This window comes from Accipiter gentilis, chromosome 15, assembly GCF_929443795.1.
Source record: "Accipiter gentilis chromosome 15, bAccGen1.1, whole genome shotgun sequence".
NCBI classification, from domain to species: Eukaryota; Metazoa; Chordata; class Aves; order Accipitriformes; family Accipitridae; genus Astur; species Astur gentilis.
Window position 1 is genome coordinate 20,774,031 of NC_064894.1, and position 25,945 is coordinate 20,799,975.

Sequence of the window (25,945 nt, forward strand, 5' to 3'; positions counted from 1 at the left end):
AGAACTTTTGCAAAGGAAATAATGGGAAAAATATCAAAGGGAAAATGTCTAAGAGACCATAAATGGTTTTTTACAAGTTGCTAGAGTAACGATTGGTTCTGGAAAGTCTTCAATCTATAGAAGTGTAACAGCACCTTGACTTCCAGCCATTTCCAGTTTATTACTGCTTTTATTATTATACAGAAGGTGGTTTCAGAGTGTGAGAGAAGTCCTGGAAAACACCACGATAAATACTTAAAATCCTTTTCAAAGTGACAGATGGGACAGTAACAAAAATTAATTATTAGTTCTCTAACATTTTCTTTCTGAACTCAGGACAGAAAGTGACAGTGTGAGTTGGTAGGTTGTTTTCAGATCAGGATAATTTACTGTGGTAATTCAGTAAGACATGTCACATGAACTGATAAATCCAGGACAAAAAAATCCTATGCTCCAGAACTGTCTGGGGTATCAAGTGGCCAAAATCTGGTGTCTAGGTATTTCTAGGAACAAATATCTTACTGAAGAAAATTTTGGCTGCATTGGAAAATACTCTCACCTTTTCCTTTAGTATTCAGTAAGAAATAATTTTTTCTTAGATCTTTTAAGCAAACGCTAGCATTTTCAAATAATATGTCGGCTATGCCTGATCAAGTGGTGCTTTGACCTTTTGACTTCCACTGATTCCTGATTCGGAAGGGTCAAGTATCCATCCAGTTGGCACTAGAGAGACAACTATGCAAGTACCAGGGCACAATCCACAGAAAGGGGACAGAAACTCTGCTGAAGGCCATATGCAAGTGCTGAAAGAGGATGGTAACAAGCTATAGGGTGTCACTCCCTAGCATCTGCTGAAGAAACCATCCCTGGCACATCAGAGGCCTTCACTCAGGCAGAGCTCCTGAGAGAGGATGCAGGTCTCCAGGTCTCAAGCTGCCAGGAAAGCTTGGGACCTCTCCCAAGGGCTGGGGCAAACAGAAGAACTGTCCTTGCCTAGAGAAGGTATGTGTTAGTGGAGGAGCTATGTCACCAAGTTAAGTTAAGGAGCTGCAGGAGGTCAGTGGGCTGCACAGCATCAGGGAAGATAAACAGACATTGATGGCATCTTCACTGAGACCTTGCAGAGATGAGAGCCTGAACTCCCAGCTGCACAGAAAGAGGGTCCACAGTCATTGGAGCAGTGAATGGAGACTCACAAGATGGGGAAGACCGGAGTCTTGCAACCTCTGACAAGAGAGGGCAGGCTCCTTCTCCACATGCAGTCAGTGCCTCAATGGCAGATAAGGGGTTAGAAGTTCTGAGGAAGCATCAGAGCAGCCTGAACAGCACATCCACACCAAGAGGAAGCAGTCATAGCGGTAGGAGACTCCCTCCTACAGGGGATAGAGCCCCCCCTCATCTGCCAATCTCACTTGCTACCTGCTGAGGTTTGCTGCTTGTTAATCAATTGCAGACAGACTGGCAAGGTTTGTCCTGTGCTTGGATTATTAGCCCTTGCTGTTCAACCACACGGACACAAATTGTAAGTGCTGCGAAAGAACCCTTGAGTGTACCAAGAGCAACTATACAGCTCCAGGGGCAAGGTGGCATCTCCACAATTTCACCACTGAAGGAGAAAGGCTCAGAGAGGCACGAATGCTGGTCAATAACTGGTTGTGCAGCTGGTGTAGCAACAAAGACTTGGCTTTTACAGCCACAGGACACTCTTTAGGGATAAAGGACTGCTAGGGAGAGATGGAATCTACCTAAGTGGGACAGAACTATCTTCACCTTCCAGTTGGCCAGCCTGGTGAGGACAGCTTTAGACCATGAACAACAGGGGGGTGAATAGCAACCCACAGACAAGTAGAAATTAATGGACATGGGTGGAAAGCAAGTGGTGAAAGGTGACAAATACAAGGGAGATCTCAAAATCATAAAAGAGTGTAGAAGAGAGTGTACTACCAGTGTATGTACATAAATGCACACAGCTTGGGAAACAAGCAGGAGAAACTAGAGCTTCCACATGCAGTGACATAACTGTGACAGTGCTGCGCTAGCTGAGATATGGTGAGACAGTTTGCACAACTGGAATGCTGTTGTGGATGGATGCACACAAGCTCCTCAGGAAAGATAGGCAGGGGAGACGAGGGAAGAGTGTTGTCTTCCACGTGAGGGAGCAGCTTAGATGTATGAAACTCAATGGGACAGACAACAGGTTGGTTGAGATCTTGTGGTTCAGGATCAGAGGAGAGACTAGTAAGGGCAACATCATGGTGAGTTTGTTACAGATCATGCGATACAGGCGAGGAAGTAGGTAAGAGTCTTCTTCAAACAATTCAATAAGTTTCTGCATCACAGACCCTGGTTCTCGTTAATCTCTGACATCTGCTGGAAAAGCAACGTGGTAGGACACAAGCAGTCAAGATTGCTTGATACAGGCATTGGATGGACCAGAGCTGACCTGCAGCTGAACCTGTTACTTACTAACAAGATAAAGTAGTTCTGGATGTGATAATCAGTGGCAGCTTTGGCTGTAGTGACCATGAAATGGCAGAGTTCAAGATCCTGGAGAGATTGATAAAGGACAGTCATCAGAATACAGACCTTTGACTTCACTCACCACTTCTTCCTGGTGGCCCTGCACAGTTCAGGCTCAGCCACCTCAGATGCATCACTGGACAGAGCTTTCAGTCCCTCACCTGCAGCCAGAGCACTGAACCTATCCTGTAGTTACAGAAATGCAGGCAGAGAAGGAGCCTTCCTCCTGTTGCCAGAAGTCACGAGCTTCCAGCCCTTCCATATCTTTTCCAAACCAATAATCACAGACTCTGCCTGCCATCTCCTTCAATGTAGCTGTAAGTTTAGGTTCCAGTAGGTGCAGGGTCTCTAAGAAGACTTGATCCATTTCCTTTTGTGGTCTCTGATGCTGCAGTCTGATGACCTCTTCCTGCAGCTCCTCAGCTTGGTGACACAGACCCTCCCCCAGCACACACCTCCTGCAGGCAAGGAGACCATCTTCCCCTGACCCAACAACCTCGGTGGCAGGCCCCAGGCCCCTGTTAACTCCAGACCTGGAGAGCTTCATCCTCCTCAGGAGCTGCAGACCATGAAGTTGAAACTACATTTCAGACTTCCTCCAAAATCTCACTGGAAAACAGAAGAGCTGCAGCTGAAGACTACATGCCAACCAGGTATAAAACCACACAGACTCTAAGCCATATGACCTCACAGCACAAAGTAAATAATGAGAATAAGCACTATTATCAGCAAGTTCTACTTGATTCTGAATGCATAAGTTACACTTGAAAAGGTTAAGTGTTAATACTCACTATTCTTTCTCTACAAACTACTAGCTCAATCTAATTCTCGGTTCTGGTATTTGGGTCTTCCCTGGAACAAGCTTCAGCTATTTAGGGGATTACCATTATCCTAAAATAATGGTTTGCAGATAGCATTTTCCTTAGAAAAGCAATTCCACTGAAATCAGTGGAGCTGTTCTGGCAGAATATGCTTAGATTTTCTGAAGGATCAGAGCCCTAATTAGCAGATCATAATTACACTATTCATGTTCATTTCAATGTTCAATGAGTTTACTAACTCTTCACTTAATTTTAGAATTATAATTTGTATTTTTACTCTATACATATATATTCCTTTTTTTTTTTAATTATAGTTTAAACATCACGGCATTTGAAAACTTAACAGAAAAAAAAGACCTATTTTTGGTTGAAGTAAAAAGCCTCTTCCCTTTCTCGTTAAAACTTCAGTGAAAACTTATAAAGTGTTCTCCCATTATCTACCCAAGATTATGAACACACTGGGATAAACTTGGTAGCCTGCTGTTTATTTAGACAGTACCCATGACTCAAAGTCAATATGGCACACCAAGAAACCAATCATTGTTAAATTCCAGATAATTTAAATAGATGTTTAAAGCTGGTTTTGCCAGTCAGTTATGAAAAAGTGAAAAAAAGCTAGGTTTTATGCTTTTCTATTTACATATTTTCAAGGTTTACACTAGGTTGGTCTCAAAGAAACAATAGAAGAGATCTACTGCATCACAAAGTCTAAAGGGACTCCATGATGTGATGCTTGCTAATCACAAGACAATCCACGTTCGAGAAGCTAAAACAGTCTCTAGCAGTTTTCTTTCCTATTATGATACAGGAAATAAAAAGAGATATAAAAATCTCTTCAGCATTCAAAATACTAAATACTTTCTGGAGAGCTAATGCTATCTATACAGAGCTAGCAAACATTGCAGCTCTCAAAACATTTTCTTTAAAACTCTTTATGGTAGAAATAGAAAGAAACAAAATCTAATGAACAGTATTTATGAAAACTAAGTGAATGAAACAATGTCAGTCTGATTCCCCAATCTCTCAGGAAAAAAACCAAGATACCTTTAATAGACCATATGACAGAACAAAAATAGAATCAACAGCAATTAGTTCAATAAAGTCTAACTGAATTCAACAAGAGCCTGTGAAGCATTAGATGCAAGCACATATCACACCAGTGAAAGTGAAGGTTACGTGCATGTTTTATTATCTTTAAGCATATATCCTATTTGCATTCAGACTCCAGAAATAATACTTCCTATCTGCATTATTAGGCATCTTTTAAGAAGGTAGAATAAGCTAAACAAAGATTTATTTGGCGATTCTACTGCAAGAAATGGTAAAGCCAAAACCACAGGCATTTCATATTACAACAACTAGAACAAAAACAATAGGTGCAGCACCACCTCTGCCTTATACATACAGTAAGTATGAGCAGAATAATCAAAAACATGTTCAACATTAAACCTTCTTCTGTTTTTCCCAAACAACATGCTTTTCTTACCCCACTCCACTTCTGCCATCTTTGAAAGCCAATAGAGTGATTAGTTTAGGAAAAGTACTGACACTGTGCTGAACTTGGTAACTCTTTAAATGATACATTGAGTAAAGGTACAAAGTTAAAACTCACCATTTCAGTGGTGTACCTTCATATTCAAACCATATTTCACTAACTTCCTCTTGTCTCATAACTTTCTGGAAGTGTTTCTTTACTTTGTCTGTTACCAGTGTCAAGTAGCTTATCCTTGGCAAAAGCAACTGAAAGAAAAAAAATTATAGAAACTTTAAGTAAACATAAAATTTGCTAAATTAATAAAAATCTGTAACAAGCATGCATTTTCATAACCAATAGTCAATCTGCATTCTCCCCCCCCCTCCCATTTTAAGGTAAGATGCCTTTTAGATAGTTTACTTATTAATGGTCAATGAAAGGCCATAAAATTATGTACTCAAAAGATGCAGAATAGCAGCATCAGATAGACCAACACAAAAGAAGTAAAAAAATACATTCTTTATTCTTTCGATGTGGTGGAATTTGATTTCTGCCAAAGAATGAAGCTTCTAACCTTTTTTCACATGAACAGATAGGAAAATGTTCTAACTTATTAAATACAATGAGCAACTGTGTATCACCTATTATTTAAAAATGGAAATTCTTACAAAATTAAGAAGAATTAAAACTAGCTGCTTGAGGGTTTGGTTTCCAAGTGTGTTTTGTATTTCCAATAGCTGGCAATTTCCATTTTCTTTGCACTGGGTTTGCCAATTCACCACGTTAGTGGAAGAATCATAGTAGCCTTGACTATTTAACCTTTGCCCAGCTACTAAAATCAGGAAGAAATATTTTATCAGTTGAAACAAGACACCTTCTTCTAGCTTTCTAGTATACTATCTTTTTTTCCTCAAGTGTAATGTTATGCACTATCCAAAACAGAATACTGTGTTATTTTTACTTGCAACTCACTCCCCCCCTTTTTTTTAAAGTTTCATGCCTAGTAAGAATGGTTAAGTAGACTGCATCAGTGTACTGAATGATGACTGTATAGCACATTTACTTAAGATGAATCAGTCCATAAGCTTTAACGAATAATGCCTTTCAGTATCCCAATGAGAAAAGATTAACCTCCCTGTAAAATAACATTTAGCTTTGGAGCAGACATTTTAAATGAATCATATTCTTCCTGTAAAGTTATTTTCACTTCCTAATTATTCATAAAATAGATAGGTCTAAGGAATAAATAGAAATAAATTATATTTTGCATACTTAGAGAAATATCTGTTTTCCAGTGTTCCTCATAACCAGTGTTGTTTTTTAAAATATTTTCTTTATAGTATATAGATAATGCTAGGCCTTAAGTGAATGTCTATGGTACAGCCACCACAAACTATGTAAGGATATACTATGCCTGACAGAAAACTTGATCTCTGCTGCAACGTTCTTCCAGAATCTCTCCAACAATTAGACCACACTTTGATACATAAATTAGATAATATTTTGGCCATGATACTAGAATTTATTTATAAATATCAGATTCACAAAAAAGTATGGAGAGTAAATCAAGAGTAAGTTCTTATGAAAGAGAATTGATTTGGTACCATATGGCTTTCTTTTTCCATCTGTTGCTCTTATTACCATCATCATATTGTTTCTACTTTCTTTCATAGAAGTCTAATTCAGCAAGGTAATTAAACACAGCCTTCAGTTTTAAAAGGTGAACAATCTCAATAAATTCAAGTCATATACACACTCAAGTAAGAATTATTTTGTACCTCAATGACTTGAATGAGAATATAATCTTATCCTTTATTAACATAATTCCACATATGTATCGTGATTGTTCTTGAGACAGTATAGTCCAGGCTATTCCAATCACACCCAAATATTGTTGGTAATAATTCCATATTATTTCTGTATTATATTTACAGCTAAATTAATGCTGGTATGTTCTGATGAGACCCATTTGGACTGCTACAAAAGCCAATTTTCAGCATGCTGCATGTGGCATGCAGGAATTGACAAATATATTAAAGCATTATTGATTTCAACAGTGTTTGACATAACCCTTTAAACTGCATAACTAACTTCTTCTGTGAAATATTCTACTTCAGTTTGTAGTGTGGAAGAACAACGTAGTTTCTATTCTAACACAATTAGAGATCACAGACAATAACCAAACAGCGTTTAACTGAATTTAACAGAATGTAGCCAGCACTCCCAATGGGCCTCTTTGGAGTACAAAACCCAACTGTTCATCAGGTTAACAGGGACTGCCTGTTTTTCAGAGATGCTGAGCATTTGCAGCACCTACTGTACTCTTTTTTCAGTCTTCCCCCTCTATGAGACACATGAAAGGATCCAATTCTATCACTTTTCTAGCTTTAATTATCCTAGAGATTTACAAGTATACTAATTCTGTTAAGTGAAACCTTTAAAAGCACAGTTTAAAGACATTTTCATTTTGTTACCCTTTTAATATCCATTCTCCACCAGCTGTCTACACTCAGTGAGAGATACCAGTTGACAAAACGTATTTACTCCAAAAATTCTGTAATTTTTAAATGCAATTATAGAGTATTTCCAGAGGAAAAGTACTAAAAAATATTTAGAAAAAAAATCCTTAATGTATTTAACTATATGCTGGGCTTTAGTCAATCTCTCTGTTTTATAGAGGCGTCTGTATGAAAACCAAAATTCTACACAGCAGTTCACGTTCTAGACTATTGGGCACTCACAAGCTTCTCCAACACTCTAACAATGTGGCAAGGAGCCTTCCTTTTAGGTAAAGCCGTGTTCACCAGAATGACACTTCTCCTGCAAAAACTTTTGCTACTGACTCCTAAACCAGTTCATGCAGGCCAATGAGGCTATACCCTTTCAGCCTTTGGTTATCCTACAGGAATACTTCTAGATGTTCAGAATGATTCAGTGATACGAATAATAATTCTTGGTTTAGGGCTGTAATAGCTAATTAAGGAAAAAAACCACACGATCATATGAGAAGACATCCTAATCCAAGTTCAACTCATTCCACTAGGTCAGATTTGTTCAACTGCAGGGGTGTTGTTTGTTTTGGGAGGGGGGTGCTGTTTTTTCTTGGGTTTTTTGGTGGGTTTTTTTGTTTGTTTGTTTGTTTTAACAAATAACCTATCAGCAGACTTTGTGCTAAAGGTTAGAACAATGCTATGAAAATCAAACACAGCCAACAGTGCAAGTAAAGCAACAACTGCAACCTGAACGTAGGACTGATAAATCACTACTACGTAATACACTAAAAGACAGAATGCCCATCATAAATTAAACGACCTACAGTACTGCATGGGCAAGTATGCACACAAGATAGTATCAAAGTTTTTAATGAATAGACTGAGTGCATATTTAACATAGACTCAATAGTTATCAATTTAAATAGTGTATGAGAGAAAGTAAGTAATAGGGAAGTGCATTATATAACACAAAGAATTAAACAGAAGAGAATCCCAGTTTTGATTCAAGTTGTCTGGCAACTGACTTTGCAATGCTGCCTGCTGATCAATGGCAGAGAAGTATAATGCTTGCCTCTCACTATGCTGCATAACAAAGAAACCTGAATGAAAAACTGCACTTTCAGTTGAGTTTTGTGTCTCAGAAGGAGCCACATCTGTCTTGTCCCCTAGACAGGACAGACTTGTAAGAAGATTCAAGAGAAGTCTAAAGCAGTCAGTGGGCAAATTGCTTGTAAGTGTCAAGACTGAGTAAGGATTCCTGAAATGTTAAGTGAGGCTGGATGTCTTTCCCTCCAGAAACCAGTTGTGTAAATTTTCTCCCACTTGGTATAAAAACAAAAAGCTGGCCATTGCAACAGTAATGAAGACAAGATAAACAAATTGCTCAGTACTAACAATTTAAAAAAATAACACTTCAGATTATGAAAAAACCTAAAATTCATATTCACAATATGAATTCTTAAGTCAATGGTCATACCCAATGTAATTGTTTAATCCTTTTAAAATAAACAGGTACTAGTTATTGATTAACAGACATAACAATAATCAATTGCTTTTGGTACGATTTCTAGCCCTAGCTTTGAAAGAAATTGTGAAAGACATGCATACAAATTCATGTATGCTCAGCTTATACCAGAATAGCTATACAAAACTACTGGGGGGGGGAGGGCAAACAAATAATATTAGAAGTTCTCCTCATTAAATCACGAAAACAAAGTGAATCTGCAAATACATTACCAGGCAAAATAAATCCTAGTAGGCTAGAACATGCCATCCCCAAAATTACACAAACCACACCACCTTCCTTTCGCATACTGTATATTGCTACAGTATTTAATCCCAATAACCAGGAATGCTTTCTGTAGAGGTTAAATGAAATGCAAGGAACTCCTAATGCCTAAGTAAATGCTTGCAATATATCTCTGTGTAAGAAGAGTACCTCTCCAGCTATCTCCACAGGTCTTGTCGCAAAGCAAAACACCATTTTACATGTAGAACAAATTATAAAACAGAAAAATTCTAGATTTAACAGGAACTGGACTGGTCTGATCACCAATGTATCGAGGATGAAGAAACAAAGCATCCTAACAAGGAATGGCTTTACATTGCTCACTCTTACGGACATCTTAATAAAACAACCCTTTTGACACTGGGGAAGCTTAAAGAGTGGCCCAGTAAAGGCTAGTCCCTTGGGCAGAGTATCATTCTGAGACCACTTCTGCTGTAATTTTGTTCTTTACACCTGACAAATCTCAGCCAATGAGTACTCTGCTTCCTGTACACATTTTATTTCTAACTTGTTTGCACCAAGAGGCAGACAGTAGAACATTTTAAAATAAAAATCTTAATTTTAGGACTAGGGAAAAATCAGACCAGCAACAAAGGCAGTTCAAACGAGCTGCTCCCAATATGCTTTCACTCCAAACACCGGCATCTCTAGGAAACACTCCAAAGAAACTTGATCTATCCATTTCCAGTGTAACTCTGCAGAAACCTACCTGGCTTGACTACAGGAAGAAATAGGACAGTGTTCTACCTGAGCTGCTTAGTCTTGATGTTACTACTCTTTTCAAAAGATAGACAAGCTCATTTTAAATTAGCTTTGCTACATCCATGCAGTTCCATAATGCAATACACGCATGCATCGCTCCTGTGCTGTGCTAATGCATCTAACAGACAAGGGTCTCCTGTCACACCACTCACAACAAACTGAAATCCATCACACAGATTCTAGGTTGTTTTTCTAACCCCTCACCCTCCAGTTCTATGTCTTCCTCCACCTTCATAAAGCAAGTTCCTCAGAGCAGAAGTTTGGGGGTTTTTTTCCCCCTCTTAACATAACAATGCCAGTGTTTCCTTCCCATGCAGCCTTCCCATTTATGGAAGGCAGCCTGGAAAAGAGAGGTTATTACCTATATTAACAAGCATAATAAAAGGAGACACATAAAGCTGAACAGCTGGAGTCAAGGGCTGGGAACGTTCGCTACATACACTTCTTTACTTCAGTTTTAGGGGTTTCAATGTTTTTACTTCAATTTAGCTCCAGTTTGATCCCATACACTAAATGCCCATTAGCAGCTGATGCACATCTTCTGCTTCAGCTTCACGTGAAAATGATTCAGCTTGTGGGCTATAAGACTGCTGTGTGATGCAAACCTGGGCACAGTAAGTGGAAAGGATGAAGACTTACTTCAAAAATGCACTCCAGATCTGAACAAAAACATTAACATAGATGCACTCTGAAGCCCTGAGAACTAAACCATAATTTAAAACCTTGATTGCTATTCTACCTTTTACTGTTATAAATCCTTGGTCCCTTCAAGAAGCAAAGCTATAATATCAGTTCCAACACGACCTGAAAAAGGAAGAAACTAAAATTTTAGAATTGTGATCTGTGAATAATCAGTGATATAATCAGAAATAGAGAATTAAGCCTTAAGAAATTTTGTGCACACTTTAAGCAGAGTAAATAAAAGAAACCCTACCAGCTTAAAACCATCTCCTTGGTTTAGAAAGTTGGCCACACCATTAAGATATCATGGTTTCAGGGTTTCCATGCCGATGTTAAACAGATCAAGACCGCATATCTCCATACTTAAACTCATACCTTTCACGTAGCTCTTATACTATATATATATATATATATATATATATATATATATAAAGTCTGAGACTTCTCAATAGCTCAGATGCATTTGGCAAAAGGTCAATGACATGAAGTAAAATTGCTTCTGTTTTACCAGTGGTGAAACTAAAACATAGAAAGATGAGCACTATGATTACTGAACGAAAAGCATTAATACTTTACTAGGTTTCAAAACCCCACTGAACACACATGTAAATCAGAAACTGATGACATAAAGATGCTATTAAACACAGAAAAAAATATTACTATCCAGTAATATTTTCAAAAAGGGTAGACTGGGATATGACAAAACTTTAGGATTTTAGAATCACATAAAAACTCATAGTACAAGATTTTCCTCCCACATACTTGTTACGTTTCAAATTTATGTTTCACTGAATCAGCTAGCATTCGCTATCAATCAAATGTCCATTAGGTGCTGAAAGAATGAAAACTGCTGAGTACACTATAAATAAATACCACATGATTATAGAAGGCACCTCCATTTACAACTCAAATGCATCCACCACCCTCATTTTTATCATCAGCTAGCAACCCAGTTCAGGCACTGTACCATTAAGACATCATAACTGCTTTTCCTACATCTGAGCTAGCTCTCTCATGGCTGCTAGCATTTAAAGAAAAGAAAATGAGTGGAAGTCATCCATTAGCAGAAATACCGGACCCAGTGTTTGTTATGAGTTTGTGTTACACAGGTGACTGATCTTAGTGTTTAAGACTGCAGAAAGCCCTGGCTGAAGTTATTTCTGTAGTAAGGTGACATACAAGTTCTCTCCTTTCCTTCTGGTCACTATCTAAGAACATACAAACTCACACAGAGACTAGTTCTTTTACCTAATTACTTGCTGACTTTGCATAATTTTTTTAAGATCTTAATTATCTGCGATAAGTTTCCCTCACTGCTAAAACGAGCTTGAAGTTTTGAACCTGCTGTGAAGACGGATCACGCAGCATGGTCATACGGTTTACTTTCAGAAGGTACCAGAAATAAGAAGAGAAAAAAGCTTATGGTTTGGTGAGGGTTTTTTTTTTTTCCCCACAACACATAGTAGCACACATGATGAGAATGAAGGAAACAAACATAACTATGGCATTGGACTATCTGTGACTACCTTCGTTATACTCACATAGTAAGGTTCAGCTTCCCTTTCAGTTATCTCATCCTGATACAGAGTGAAACAGGTTGGTATTCGTCCAAACCACACATCTCGAAGTACATCTTTGTCATCTGTCATTCTTCCAATGGATAGCGAAGCACATGTAGAACAGTTTGTTTCTTCAGCTAGAACTGCAACCCCATTCCCCCAAGAGGAAACGAGTCAGTAGGACTGCAAATAAACACACCTTGTTCAAGGTTCTCCCGCAAGCACGAGCAACGCTGTCACCGAGACGCTAAAGGCACCACTTTGTACACAGGACCGGACGAGTCAAAGCCTCCGAGTTCACACTTTCCCAACTACAAACACGCGGTGGATGACGAGTAAACGTGTGTTTTAGAAGCCTGCCGCACGCCCCAACCCCAAAGGCGAAGGGGCCTTTCCCGTTACCGCCCTGCAGTCACGCCGAGGTCCCGGCTTTACGGCGGGCGAGCGGCCCCGGACCCGCGGGCAGCCGGCAGGGCCGGGGTGCGCAGACAGGCAACGGCGGGGACAACGAAGCCAGCAGGGCTCTCGCCGGCGGGGCCGCGGGCCGGGGGGTCACCGAGGCCCCAAGTCGGGCCCCAGCATCGCCCACCGCCGCGCATGGGCCCCGGGGCCGCCCCGCCAGCAGGCTCGGCCCGGCGGCCGCCCTCCGCGCCCGCAGCAGCGGCCCGGCCAGGCCCCGCGGCGCCTGTTTGTTTGTTTGTTTGTCCGTCCGTCTGTCCGTCCCTCCCTCCCTCCCTCCCCGGCGGCCGCCCGAGGTGAATCAGCAGCGCACGGCGCGGCGGCGCTCCCGCCTCACGGGGCCGGACCGAGGAGCGCTACGGCGGCAGCCCCCGGCGTGCTCTCCCCGGGCAACGGCAAGGCCGGGGGGGGGGGGGGGGGGGCGGACCGCGGCGGCCCCGCCCCAGCCCCAGCCCACCGGGGGTGACCGGGCGTCCCGAGGGAGGTGGGCCGGGCCCGGCAGCCCCGCCGGGGGGGTGGCGTGGGGTGGGGTGGGATGGGGTGGGGGGGGGGGTGTGCGGGGGCGGGTGTGGGTAGAGGGAACAGCCGTTACCTCAGTCGCGACCCCCGCCGCCTGCCTGCGCGCGCGCGCGCGGCATGCGGCGCGCCAGGCAGGAACTGAGCCGCGGCCCCGCCCCCGCCGCGGCCCCGCCCCCCACCTTCCCCGCCCCCCAAGGCGCACGCGCTCTCCGCCGCGCCGCTTCCGCCCGGTTTCCGGCGGGCAGGCTCCGGCGTCCGTCCCTCCGTCCTCCGCCCCAAGTCGGCGCCGGAAGCCGGAAGCGAGGCGGAGAAGGGCCGGCGGGGGGGGGGAGGGGGGGGCGTGGCGGGTTTGAGGTGTCTGGGCGGGAAGGAGGCGGAGGCGGGGCCTTAGGGCGGGCTGTGACGGCGCCTCCCCCCCCCCCCCGCCGCCGCCGCCGCGGCTGCCCCGGGCACCGACATGGCGGTGGGGACGGGTCGGTCCCGCAGCCGCCTCACCCCCCCGTCCCCTGCTGCGAGGGGGCGGCCGGCTTGCGGCCCCCGAGGGCGCTGTCGGAGCTGCAGCGGCAGGGCCAGAGGAGCGGGGCCGCCGGGCTGCAGCTGTGACCGGGCCCGGGCCTGGGCCCGCTCCTGAGGCGACAGCGGAGTCGCTCGGCCCCGCTTCTGCCAGCGCGGGGCGGGGGGTGGGGTGTGAGAACGTTGGGTGCTCTCGGGCTTAAACGCTCCTCTGAGGATTTTGAGCGCAATCTAACCGCTTCAGCTCTCAGTTCTCTGTTACCCGATAGTTCTCTTTTCCTGTTCTTCATGTGGTGGATTTTATACGCCACGATTTTATACTGTGATCACGGGAGGGTGAGGAGTACCTGCCGCCACCCGGGACATCTCCTGCAATACCAAAGCACCGTTCTGGACCAGTTTTTATCTGCCCAGTGGGTGCCAGTTCACGGTGAATTCCCCCTCTGCATGTTAAAGGACATCTGCTGCAATTCTGCCACTCCGCAAATCCCCGTCTCGATGTCCTAGAACTGTAGGAGCGAACAGGAAGGACGGCACTCTGCAGGTGGGAGGGAACATCGTAATTGCAAGGAACATCTGTGTCATGGCTTCCTTGCTAGTATGTGTCACGCACTAGCAGTTGTCACAGCCGGGTTCTTCTGTGGCAAGACGTGCAACTAGCAAATGCATTACAACTGCTACTTTGGCAGTTAACATTTGAAAGAAAACGGATAAAATGTGGTTTTACCTGATGTGGGTGGCACGCTGCAATTTCAGTAGGGCGATGTTCTTGCGATGCTGGCTTGTGGCCACCAGATGTCACGCAGTGGCCACTGCTGCTGAAGGTGTCTTCAGGACTTCAAGAACTACCTACAGTTATAACTGACTGACTGCGGGCTTTATCCAAACAAAGACTAACATTTTAATGGATTTGTATGTTGCCGATTCAACCGTATGATTCCGGGAATTTTAGTATTTTTTCAGTCATCTGAAAAATTAAAGAAGCCTGAAGGGCTTGCTTTATTTTTTCTGGTTTAAATAAGCTTGTCATGATCACTTCTTTTTGATAAAACATAATATTCGGAACACGAGCCCTATTATAAATTATTAGAAAAAAGTAACTTTTTTTTGTCAATGCTCTATAAGCAAAAAGTTTAGCTGTGGCAATTCTGTGATTTGGCACATACACGGTGAAACTTTCCCTATCTTCTGTCCAAGGGTTTTTGTGACACATTAATTAAAAAAAAAGGTAAACTGGTGTAAACCTGGAGTAAACTTCATATTTGGTATGGTCTACCCCACAGCACAGGGAAAGATAACCCACAGCACATGCTATATTGCAAGGGCTTTAGGCTCTCAAGTGACCAGTTCCCTTATGCTCCTAAATGTAGGCAACTTGCACTTGCCTTGGGTGCACGTATTAGGCAGCACCTCTAAAGGGCATGCCAACGCTGAGGTGATGGAAGGGGAGGAGTTCCTCCAGAAGTAGCCCCTGTGCACCCACAACTGTTTAACTAGTGGGGATGGTGTGGAAATGACTGTCTTGCAGACCTGGAATGGCAGAAACTTCTGGATGCAGAAGGATGCTTCCATGGAGACCTGTGCAGAACTGATCCCACAATTACAAAGGCATCCAACCCACAAGCACTGGTCATTGCTACAGGCTTCTCTATGGATTTCTGCAAGGAACACTCCTGATGCTGTTACAGGTCCATTGAAACTGGTCTGACGAGGATGCATTGACTAGTGGAGCTGCTGTGAGGTGCCAGCACCACTGGAAAAAAAAAAAAAAAAAAAAAAAAAAGTACTTTGCCCTGGTTACATTTACAAACTTTCAGAAAGCTTTGCACATATGGGTTTCCCTACAGGAAATCAAGGAGATCCACATGTTTATTCTTTGCCCTTTCTTCCCATGAGCACTTTGGTAGTGCTGAAGGGTTTGACTGATCATTGTAGCAGCATCACTAAAGATAATGCCAGCTTATATTGAAAAGAAAATGGCCCAGAAACATCCACTGGCACAACTGCTCCTGCCGATTTTTTCTCATGAGCAAGAAGAATTCTGCCAGCACTGCTATTAGCAGTAATACTGATACTATGTATATACTGAGGATATGACCCATTCTTGATGCTGCCTGTACTTACCTCCTGAGGTCTTGCTTAACCTCTACTGCTGTAGCTCTTGAAGCACACCATTGGCCAGCTAGACTGTGTAATCAGCATTCTCTTGATTACTAATGGCAACTACCAAACAGATTAAACATTTACGTTTGCACTCTTCTCTCATGTATAGTATAAGGAACATAGGCACCTGTCTCAGGCATATGAATTCCACTCCATAGGCTGAAAATTGAACACCATCGAGTGCCCAAGTCGTTTGCTGGATCTAGATAAAAGATGCTAAGTAGAGAATAAAACACAGTTAAGTTGTAAAGTGAGTTAACTTGCTATTTAGAGTACCTTCCTATGTAAACATCCTAGCAAACTGCTGATATAGTTACCAGACACAGATGCAGCAAAAAACATTGTAAAATCTGTGTGAGATTATAAAGACAATAGTTCTATAGGCAAATGAGGCTCTGCTACTGAGATGAACTTGATTGTAGATAAATACATGAGATGTAATACATGAGAGTAACCGCTGAAGTGAATGCCAACTTTGCTATTAGTATGACTATAAATAATGAATCTGAATTGAAACATTAAAAATAATTGCTAGGATGGAATGTCAAAACAGGTACAATAAAAAAGGAATTACCTCCTTTGGCATATTGTTTTCCACATTGTTATCTAATGCTTCAAGTTGCATCATCACTCAGCAGAATGGACCAGTCTAAATTGGAAAGGGAAAAACTCAACAAACATATTTCCAATTCCAAAGATCCTCAAAGATCCCCCATTTTAAACGTCATCATCAGACAACACACAGTGAGTCATTGCCTAATGGCACCCAAATCAAAACACCAGTTAGTGAGTACATATGGAATGTGAAGATGCTTGTAAAGAACAAGATTATAATTAAAGATGCATTTATTCTAACAGAAATAAGAGAAATGGAACAGATGGTTTACATATTTGTGGGCAGTTATGTTTTTGTGTAATGGTAATGAAGATTTGTAAACAGAATCACTGTATAATTTAGGTTGGAAGGGACCTTTGGAGTCCTTTCCTGACCTCTAGGCCAACACCCCTTCTCAAAGCAGGGGTTGCTACAAAGTTAGATCATGTTGGTGAAGGCAAATAATGCCAACATTTGGTTGCTGAAAAGTTACTTGAAATAAAATGTGAAATAGTATTTCCCCGTATATTTTGCCATAACTGGGATAACTGATATTCATTGCTTTGATCACATGGAACAAATTTAACGCTGCTTTCATAGAACTGGTATTTTATGGCACCTACATGTACACAAAGTCAGGATCATTCATATGTATAATAAAAAACCCTGGCAAGTGGACAAAAAATTCCTTTTGCTCAGGCCTGGCTCCTCCTTTAAATCAATGGCAAAACACACAAAGACATGTGAAACTTAACTTATTCCAGTGTTGCTTTATTAGAAACTGATCAGCAAGCACCATGGGTGTTTTCCCTTCATTTCCCTAACAGTTTTCAATAGAAAGCAAAACATATTTTGTTTTGATTTTTTAGCTATTGTCTTTTGAGTATGTAAACAAAACCAGATTGTGAGAATCATTAATGTACACCTTTTAACACGCAACAGTGAGTAAGAGTCAAATGAAACTCATAATGCTGCTATTTATATCTAGCTAAATAGTACATTGTTGCCTACTCCCAGTGAAGAATTAATTTGATTAATTATGCGAGAAGCTGATTCATTCATCTGAGACATGTCTGGAAATATTACAAGATACAAGCACTAATCTAATGCTTCTGCACCAGTGTCTGATGGCACTTAATGTTTTCCAGATACAATTTTAATTTTTATGTTTGTGGAAGCAAAAAACCCACTTTTACCTGGATACATTTCTTTCATGCCCTCTTCAGCTACTAATATTTGCCTTCTATAACAGGCGAATAGGTTTGGAAATATTCTAGACTGGTTTTAAACTCTTTCTTGTCTAAATAACTGAAGTGTGCTGACAGCTCTCCTAGTTTTCCCCCACTGTAGTTAACTCTGTTTTACTTTGTTGATTTCCTATTTTAATTCTAACTTAAAATTCCTAAGTTATATTTCAGACTATTGAAATAATGTTTTATTGCTAACCCAAGTGACTGGACATTAGGAACTCCAAGTTCTAAGTCTGCTGCTTATTATTTACCTTGAACAAAATTTCTTGTGTTGGCTACTTTGTTGTAGCCCCATTAAGACACCTTGGTCTTAGTGAGGAGGGAGGGAAATGCCATTTTTAAAACTTTCACAAGGAAATACTTCTAATTTGTAATAAAATACAGGATTTCTCTATTCCAGACAAAATTGTTTCTGTGGTGTGACTGGATGATCTTCAGCAGTTTTACCCAGAGAAAGGATTTTTCTCAGCGATTCCAAATTCACTTTGATCATTTTGTAGTAATAAAGTCTTGATAACTTCAGTTCTGAAGCTCTGATATATCTTTGTTTCTCCATTAATGAAGCGCGTTAAGGAGGTTTAAATTTATAAAGACTTTTTAGTGAATTTAAAATCAATATTGGATGTGAGTTCTTCTGGTTTTTATCTTTGTTGTATTTGTACAACGTTTGTTACATGAGCTAGTTGTTAAATCACTCTGATTTCTCAGGGAAAAAAGTAAGCATACAATGCATATAAAATAGGAGGGTGGATGTTATCGTTGATGGGTAAAAAAGTAAAAAATCTGAAATTCTGTCTGGTTCTATAAGAAGTATCAGTCGCCTCACCAGTGCTGAGCGGGGGAGACACAATCCCTTCCCTCGACTTACTGGCCACACGGTGTCTAACATAACCCAGTATATGCTTGGCCTTCACTGCTGCACAGGAGTTTGCATTTGCCTCTGTTGAACTCCATGATTTTTCCATTGGCTCATTCCTCTCATTTGCCTGTGAATGGCAGCTCAGCCCTCCACCATACCAATTACTCCCCCCTCCCAAGTTTGTATCATCCAAAAACCCAACAACTGTGTGTGTTCCAGCTCATTGCCCAGGTCAAAGATAAAATTGTTAAATGGCACTGACCCTAGTACTGACGCTGGAGGAACACCACTAGTAACCAGCTTCCAGTTAGACACACTGTAGTGGGTTGACTCCGGCTGGATGGCAGGATCCCACCAAAGCCGCTCTATCACTGCCCCCCTTAGCTGGACAGGGGAGAGACAATATAACAAAAGGCTCATGGGTCAAGATAAGGACAGGGAGAGATCACTCACCAATTACCATCACGGGCAAAACAGACTCAGCTTGGGGAAATTAGTTTAATTTATTACCAATCAAATCAAAACAGGATAATGAGAAATAAAACTAAATCTTAAAACACCTTCCTCCCACCCCTCCCTTCTTCCCAGGCTTAACTTTACTCCAGAGTTCTCTACCTCCTTCCCCACAGCGGCGCAGGGGGATGGGGAATGGGGGCTGGGGTCAGTTCATCACACGTTGTCTCTGCCGCTTTATCCTCTTCAGGGGCAGGACTCATCACACTCTTTCCCTGCTCCAGCGTGGGGTCCCTTCCACGGGAGACAGTCCTCCGCAAACTTCTGCAACGTGGGTCCTTCCCACGGGCTGCAGTTCTTCACGAACTGTTCCAGGGTTCAGTCCTTCAGGCACAGACTGCTCCAGCGTGGGTCCCCCACGGGGTCACAAGTCCTGCCAGAAAACCTGCTCCAGCGTGGGCTCCTCTCTCCACGGGGCCACAGGTCCTGCCAGGAGCCTGCTCCAGCGTGGGCATCCCACAGGGTCACAGCCTCCTTCAGGCACCCACCTGCTCCGGTGTGGGGTCCTCCCCAGGCTGCAGGTGGAGATCTGCTCCCCCGTGGAACTCCCTGGGCTGCAGGGACACAGCCTGCCTCACCATGGTCTTCATCACCACGGGCTGCAGGGGAATCTCTGCTCCGGCGCCTGGAGCATCTCCTGCCCTCCTTCTGCACTGACCTGGGGGGCTGCAGGGCTGGTGCTCTCACACGTCCTCACTCCAATCTCTGGCTGCAGTTTCTGTGCCGCTGCAACTTTTTTCCCCCCTTCTGAAATCTGTTCTCCCAGAGGCACTACCACCGTCACTGATGGGCTCGGCCTTGGCCACCGGCAGGTCCGTCTTGGAGCCAGCTGGAACTGGCTCTGTCGGGCATGGGGGAAACTTCTAGCGGCTTCTCACAGAAGCCACCCCTGTAACCCCCCCGCCACCAAAACTTTGCCACGCAAACCCAGTCTGACCTTGAACCATTAACCACTACTCTCTGAGCCCAGCAGTCCACCCAGTTTTTCACCCACCTTGCAGTCTACTCATCCAGGCCACATCTCCTCAGTTTACCTACCACTATACTATGAAAGACTGTGTTGAAAGTCTTGCTTCAGATAAGCTACATCTGTAACTCTCCTTCCATCCACAGAGCCAGCCATTTCATCATAGAAGGCAATCAGGTTGGTCAAGGATGATTTAACCTTGATAATTCTCTCCTGGCTGATTCCAGTCATCCTTCTGTCCTTCCCATGCCTGAAATGGGGAGGAGTTGTTCCTTAGTTTTCCCAGGAGCTGACCAGCTTGTATGTCTTCCTTCTTGAGTTTTTTTTTTTTAAATATTGATGCAACATTTGCCTTTATACCAGCAACTGGGGAGCTCCCCAGTTGCCACAACCATTCAAAGATGATAAAGAGGAGCCTCACAAAGACATCAGCCATCTCAGCTTCTGTGGATGCATCTCATCTGGTCCCATGCCCAGAATTACTTGAATTCTCCTTAACTTGATCCTCCTGTATGGTGGGTAGTGCCTCATTCCTCCCAGTTTGCTACTAGGCACAGAGACCTGGCCCTGCCAGTAAAAAACAAGGCAAAGAAGGCATTAAGTACTTCAAGTTTTTCTATGCAGTTTGTCACTAGGTCCTTTCTAGCTTGCCTGCACTATTTAGCAGTGAGCTTACATTTTCCCTCACCTTTCTTTCAAGGCTTCTTACCTGTAGAAACCCTTCTTGTTACCCTCTACGTTCCTTGGTGGTTTCAACCCCAGCCATGTGTGGCTTTCCTAATTCGACTCTTGCATGCCTGGGTGATGCTGCTAGATTTCCTGGTAGCCTGTCACTGCTTCCACTTTCTGCATACTTCCTTTCTGTGTCTAAGCTCAGCTAGAAATTCCCTCTTCAGCCAGCCTGGCCTCCTGCCATATCTGCCCATCTTCTTCTGCAATCACGATGACCTATTCTTGTGCTTCAAGGAGATTTTATTTGAAGATCAGCTCTACTGGGATCTTTTTCTTTCTTGGCTCCCCAGGGATTCCTGCCTACCCGCTCCCTGACCAAGCTGAAGTCCACTCTCCTGAAGTCCAGGTCTTCACTCTGCTACGTTCCTTCCTCACTTCTCTTAGCGTCTTAAATTCAACCTGATTCACTTCTTTTTAGCCTTTGATCTCCATACTCCGATGAACCTGCTTAAAAGCCTTTCTCAGCAGGTTAGCAAGACTGTTGGGAAAGATGCTCTTGCCTCTCTTTCTCACGCTGGTGCTATCACTCCCCACCAGTCCTCGATCCCAGAAGACGATCCATGGGCATAGAAGACAAAGACTCTGCCTGTAAAACCAGCCACACTGGCGTCGATCTGCAAGGTATATCCTCTCCTACTGAGCCTGTTTCCTTGACCGGTAGGGTCAAAAAGGAACACCACCTTGGCCCCTTTGCTACAGCTTAGAGCACAGCAGTCATCTTTGACCTGCTCAAGGTCTCTTTTGGAAGCAACACTTGTGGCCAGATGGGTAAGCAGAAGTAGATAGTGATAGTCCAAAGACCCCATCAATCCTTCCGTGGTGTCCCACATTGGGGCCCAGGATGAGCAATCAGCTTCCTGACAGCAGGTCTGACCTGCAGGTGGGTGCTCTGGCCCCTAGGGGAGGGAGTCACAGCCTCTGTTACCCGTTACTTCATTCTTATGGTGCTGGTTCTGGCCAGTTTGGGATTTTCATTGGATGCCCCTGGAGGTCCCTGTGGACTTCTCTAATTTTAGCTGTCCCCCCCAACTTTCTATCCCATGTAAATTTTACTGTCTTGCTACATATCATGGCTCATCAATAAATATTTTAAATAAGAAGCATCTTATTAGAGATGTTTAAGGAAGTCCATTGCTAGTTTCATCTCATATTGATTATTCTTACTCTTTCTGTTGGTCTGTGACAGCTCTTTTTTCTCTCAACCTGTAGGTATATAGTTTCCTTGATAACCTTTTGGGAAGGGCATGGTTATAGAGACTGAATAAATTTCAGCTTACTCATTCTCCTTCATCTACTTTTTTGTAGACCAGCTGGTAGATAACTCCCTAATTATTGTTTATTGACGGTAGAAATTCACTGACCTGCATTCTCACAGTCACTCTCTGTGCTTGTTTTAAATATTACATCCTTATTCTCTGTGATCGCAACTGATTATTATGGGAAAAGCAAACGCTGACGAACAGCTCTGCCACTTCATGCTTCTACTCCCTGGGACTGCCGATAACTGGTTTGCTTCATCAGGCTGTTTCAACACCTCCTCTTTCGGATAACTTTTCATGGGACAGTGCAAGGTTTAGATTCATCTGAGAAGAGGACAGAGCCGATGGCTGCACGGAGCGGTGCCGGCTGACGGCATTCACAGGGTCTTCACACAGACAAAAGGGCTTTGTAAAATACAGGAGGAAGAAGTGACTGGTAAGCATAACTATGAAGAGACAGTTTCAATTTCCTAGTAATGCTCCTGTATTATCTGCAGATATATAGGAACAGTTATGCTTTTAATTACATCTGGTCAGCTTAATGTTTAATTGCAGATTCTTTAGCACCTAACTAGGTTACAGAAGACTGGATAGCTCTTGGATTTGTCACAGGACACTCATATCCCATAGCAATTTAATCAGCTATGCTTATGTTTCAGTCTTTAGCATTTTTGTTTTAGACTGTAAATTGCTGAAGATAGAGACCTGCCTTCCTGCATGCTTGTACATTTCCCAGCTCATCTGTTGGTCACTATAAATAATAATAAATAACTGATAACTATGTAATTAATTTCCAGGGCTACTGATTAAGTAATATACTTGGAAACTCTATAAAATAATTAATTTTAAATTTCATGGTAGTTTCTGCCTTCCTTCTAAAAAACTAAAAGAGAAAGATCCTATCCTAACTTAAGCCATGCTGGCTGAAAGATTTCTATGAGAATATGATGAAAATACAATAGAATGGTATTGCTGATTTTGTTAAACTTAAATTAAAAATTATTCTCTAAGGTGACAGGTTTCCAAATTAATTTCAAACTAGAGAAAATTCAAATTTAGATCAGGATGCAAAATAAGAACTTGAGATACAGTTTAGCTTTTGGGCAACAATAAAAGTGTAACAGTACTATGCATAGCACATTAACTAGTGGAAAACTGGAAAGCAAGAGAAACAAAGCCATAAAATGTTAATCTGGCAATCTATACATTTCAGCAAAGCTATACCTACTCAGGAAAATATAAGCACATCTTGATATTAAGCAGTAAATTAACAATTTGCCACTATTATATTCCTAACGCCTCATTATTATGTTAATTTTGGTATTTTTAATTGAATTGATCTATGGTCTTATTAGTATACCTTTAAATTGTAACTACAGGAGAACAGAGTGCTAGAATTAACATTCTTTTTTTTTTTTTTTAATCAAACTCCAGCGGAGCCTAGAATCCCTGATGCACAGAGAAGCACAATGCTGCCAATCAATGGCATCCTGCCTTCATGAGGAGCAGCATCTCCCACCTCCCACTCAGTATCTATCAGTCTACAGAACCACCAAGATGGGAAAGAAAAAGAAAATTTGCCACAATGTGGAATGTTCTTTCCTCTAAGTAACATCCACAGCATTTGTTTCAGTCTAGTTATATAGTCTGTTTTCTCATAGCTATTTTATCTTCCCCTGTTACAGTTTCAGGAAGGAAAAAACTACTTATTGAAAAACCTCAGATATCAAACAAATGCCATAGTGAACCAATGTTCACATTAAGGGAGCTGGTATGAAAAACATAGCATACATACAGTGTTTTACAGATCTTAGTGTTCAGCTTGAGGCCAGCCACAGAATCTTTATGTAAAATGCACAGAGGAAACGTTCATCTTTTACAGGGGGGTAGAAGAACACAATACTTGGATACTCAGAGCAAGACTGAAGTGGGTTGTAGGTGTTGTCTTGGCTTTTTACTGACACTGCACTTCAATGAAAGGTAGTTATCATTAAGAGAAAAGTAATGTCGGGTTGTTATTAACAGAATGACATGTAACAGAGAAAGAAACCCTCAAAATAAATACTTCCTGTGGGACAGGGGTTTTTTTTCCTGTGAACTGATTGGAGAAGGAATGAAAACTACTACCATGGCTGTATTAGCAAGAATAAAAGTGATATCCTGCACTGGGAAATCCTGAACATTTCATAACTGAAATCTATTTGGCTATCTGCCTGGATTCATGGGCTGCACCTAGTTGGCATTAAAATCACACAGAACACTCTCACTGTTAGCATCACGATGGGAGTATTATGTGAAGGCAGTAACTAATGCAGAAGTAGTTCACTTCTACGTTAAAAAAAAAAAAAAAGGATGGCTGTGGATAGCACTGTAAAACTCCATGTTATAGTAAAAGATCACACGCTACACTTTGGCCACATTGTGGGATGCTTTTAATGGGCAAGTGCTGAAGTTATACAACCCCATGAACTACATACATGACTCATTTTGTTTCCTTCCCTTGAGCTGTACAATTCTAATGCAAGAGCCTCTTTAAAGGCCTGAAGATGGGTTGCAGGACTCTGAGTAGCTGACAGGAGGTGTGTGGGTAGCAGGGGGGTCTATATGACACCTTCCATCGATGTGAATATATATGCGACTCAAAGGCTCAGATAAATTGTTTGCATTTTACAGCAACAACAAGAATAAGAAACCGTGCTAATGTTGAATTGAGTAATTGAATATGCTAATTTCCCATTACAAATTCTATCCAATCCTATCTGCTGTGGACTACTCAGTTTAAGGAATAAAAATCTTATTTAGAGTATCAATGGGTTCAGCAGAACCATCCGTGAATAACCAGATTACAAATTAAGACAAAGTTATCAGAAGAATGAAGGTGAAATCTTGACCCTGATGAGGGTCAAATGCTTTTTTGACTTGATCTGATCACTAGCACCTAAGAGATGGGCATTGCATGCTTTCAACAGAGGTACCAGCTCACAGATGGAGTTAACTGTCAGAGATCCCAAATTGGACCACGATGGGAATGAGACACCTCGAAGTGACACCAAAAGCATCCAACACACAAAGCTAAAGTACTGCCTGAAGTAATCATGCAGTGTGTACAAGTAAGAAGAAATTCAGAGCATGAGGTTATGTAAATTCATCCCCGCTCCAAAATGTCCCCGAGAGCCTCAGGTGCCTCTATCTACTTCTGCTCCAGCGCCTGCATGCTCACCTCTGTGCCTCCCCAGGCAATCCAGCCATACGGCCGCCAGACAGACCACGGCAAGTCATGGCAACTGGCACGCCAGTAACCCTGACTAAGTGAAGACTTAGTCTTTTGAGCCTGATTGACGTTTTGCCCCACCTACCAGGTACGTAAGGCAATCCCACAAATTCTTCTTGGCTTCCAAATTTACTTCTTGGTTGAAGCTGAAATACCTGGCTCTTGCTTCCAGATTCCTTAGTCCTAGTCTCATTCAATCTCTGCTTGCTATTTTTCCAAAGTCTTTCCCTGTGTCACGGACTTGCTGACCTTTGTGGGGTTTGCCCTGCTATTTGTTTTAAGAGTCTCTTGGCTTCTCTGGCTTCCTACCTGTTGCTGTGGCTGCAATTCTGGCTGGCATGTTCCTGAGCTGTTTTCCTAGACTTGGCTCTCCCTGGTCATAATACTTAGTTGTGTTTTCCATTTTTGATTCCAGGCTGTCTTTAACCACCAGAAATGATCACCCACATCCCGTCGTGTCTGATAATTTACTGAGGATGTGTATTTATGCCTTTTTCTTTCAAAGCATGGAGCGGGACTTGCTCCTTCTCTTTTCAGGTGTAGCCAGGGAACCTCTAGTCTTGTTGGGCCAGAAAGAAAACATTAGCGGTGATACGACTGTGAGGTAGAACATCCCCTTGTAGGTAGGGTATTCCTGAATTAAGGCTACCATTTCCATCACTATTTCTACATCCATCGTACCTTGAAGTCTTGGGGAAAAAGGAAAGCCAGTATGGCATTTTGTAGAGAGCCTGCTATTACTATGTGTGTTAAACAAGACCGAAATAT

General features: G+C 42.4%; 1 protein-coding gene across 2 annotated transcripts in view; it reads right to left on the reverse strand.

Annotated features, from left to right (window-relative positions):
• Positions 1–13,208, reverse strand: part of ATG5 (autophagy related 5) — an 84,403-nt gene extending 71,195 nt beyond the window's left edge. The window contains exons 1-3 of one of the 2 annotated variants that reach the window (XM_049818080.1): positions 13,129–13,208; positions 12,060–12,220; positions 4,933–5,060 (exon numbers count right to left, since the gene is read on the reverse strand). In XM_049818080.1, the coding sequence (XP_049674037.1) occupies positions 4,933–5,060; positions 12,060–12,167 (236 nt within the window). In that variant the 5' untranslated portion in view covers positions 12,168–12,220; positions 13,129–13,208. Of the gene's footprint in view, positions 1–3,032; positions 3,109–4,932; positions 5,061–12,059; positions 12,221–13,128 lie in introns of those variants that run through there. The other variant, XM_049818081.1, reaches the window with a different exon arrangement.
• Positions 13,209–25,945: the final 12,737 nt, after the last annotated feature.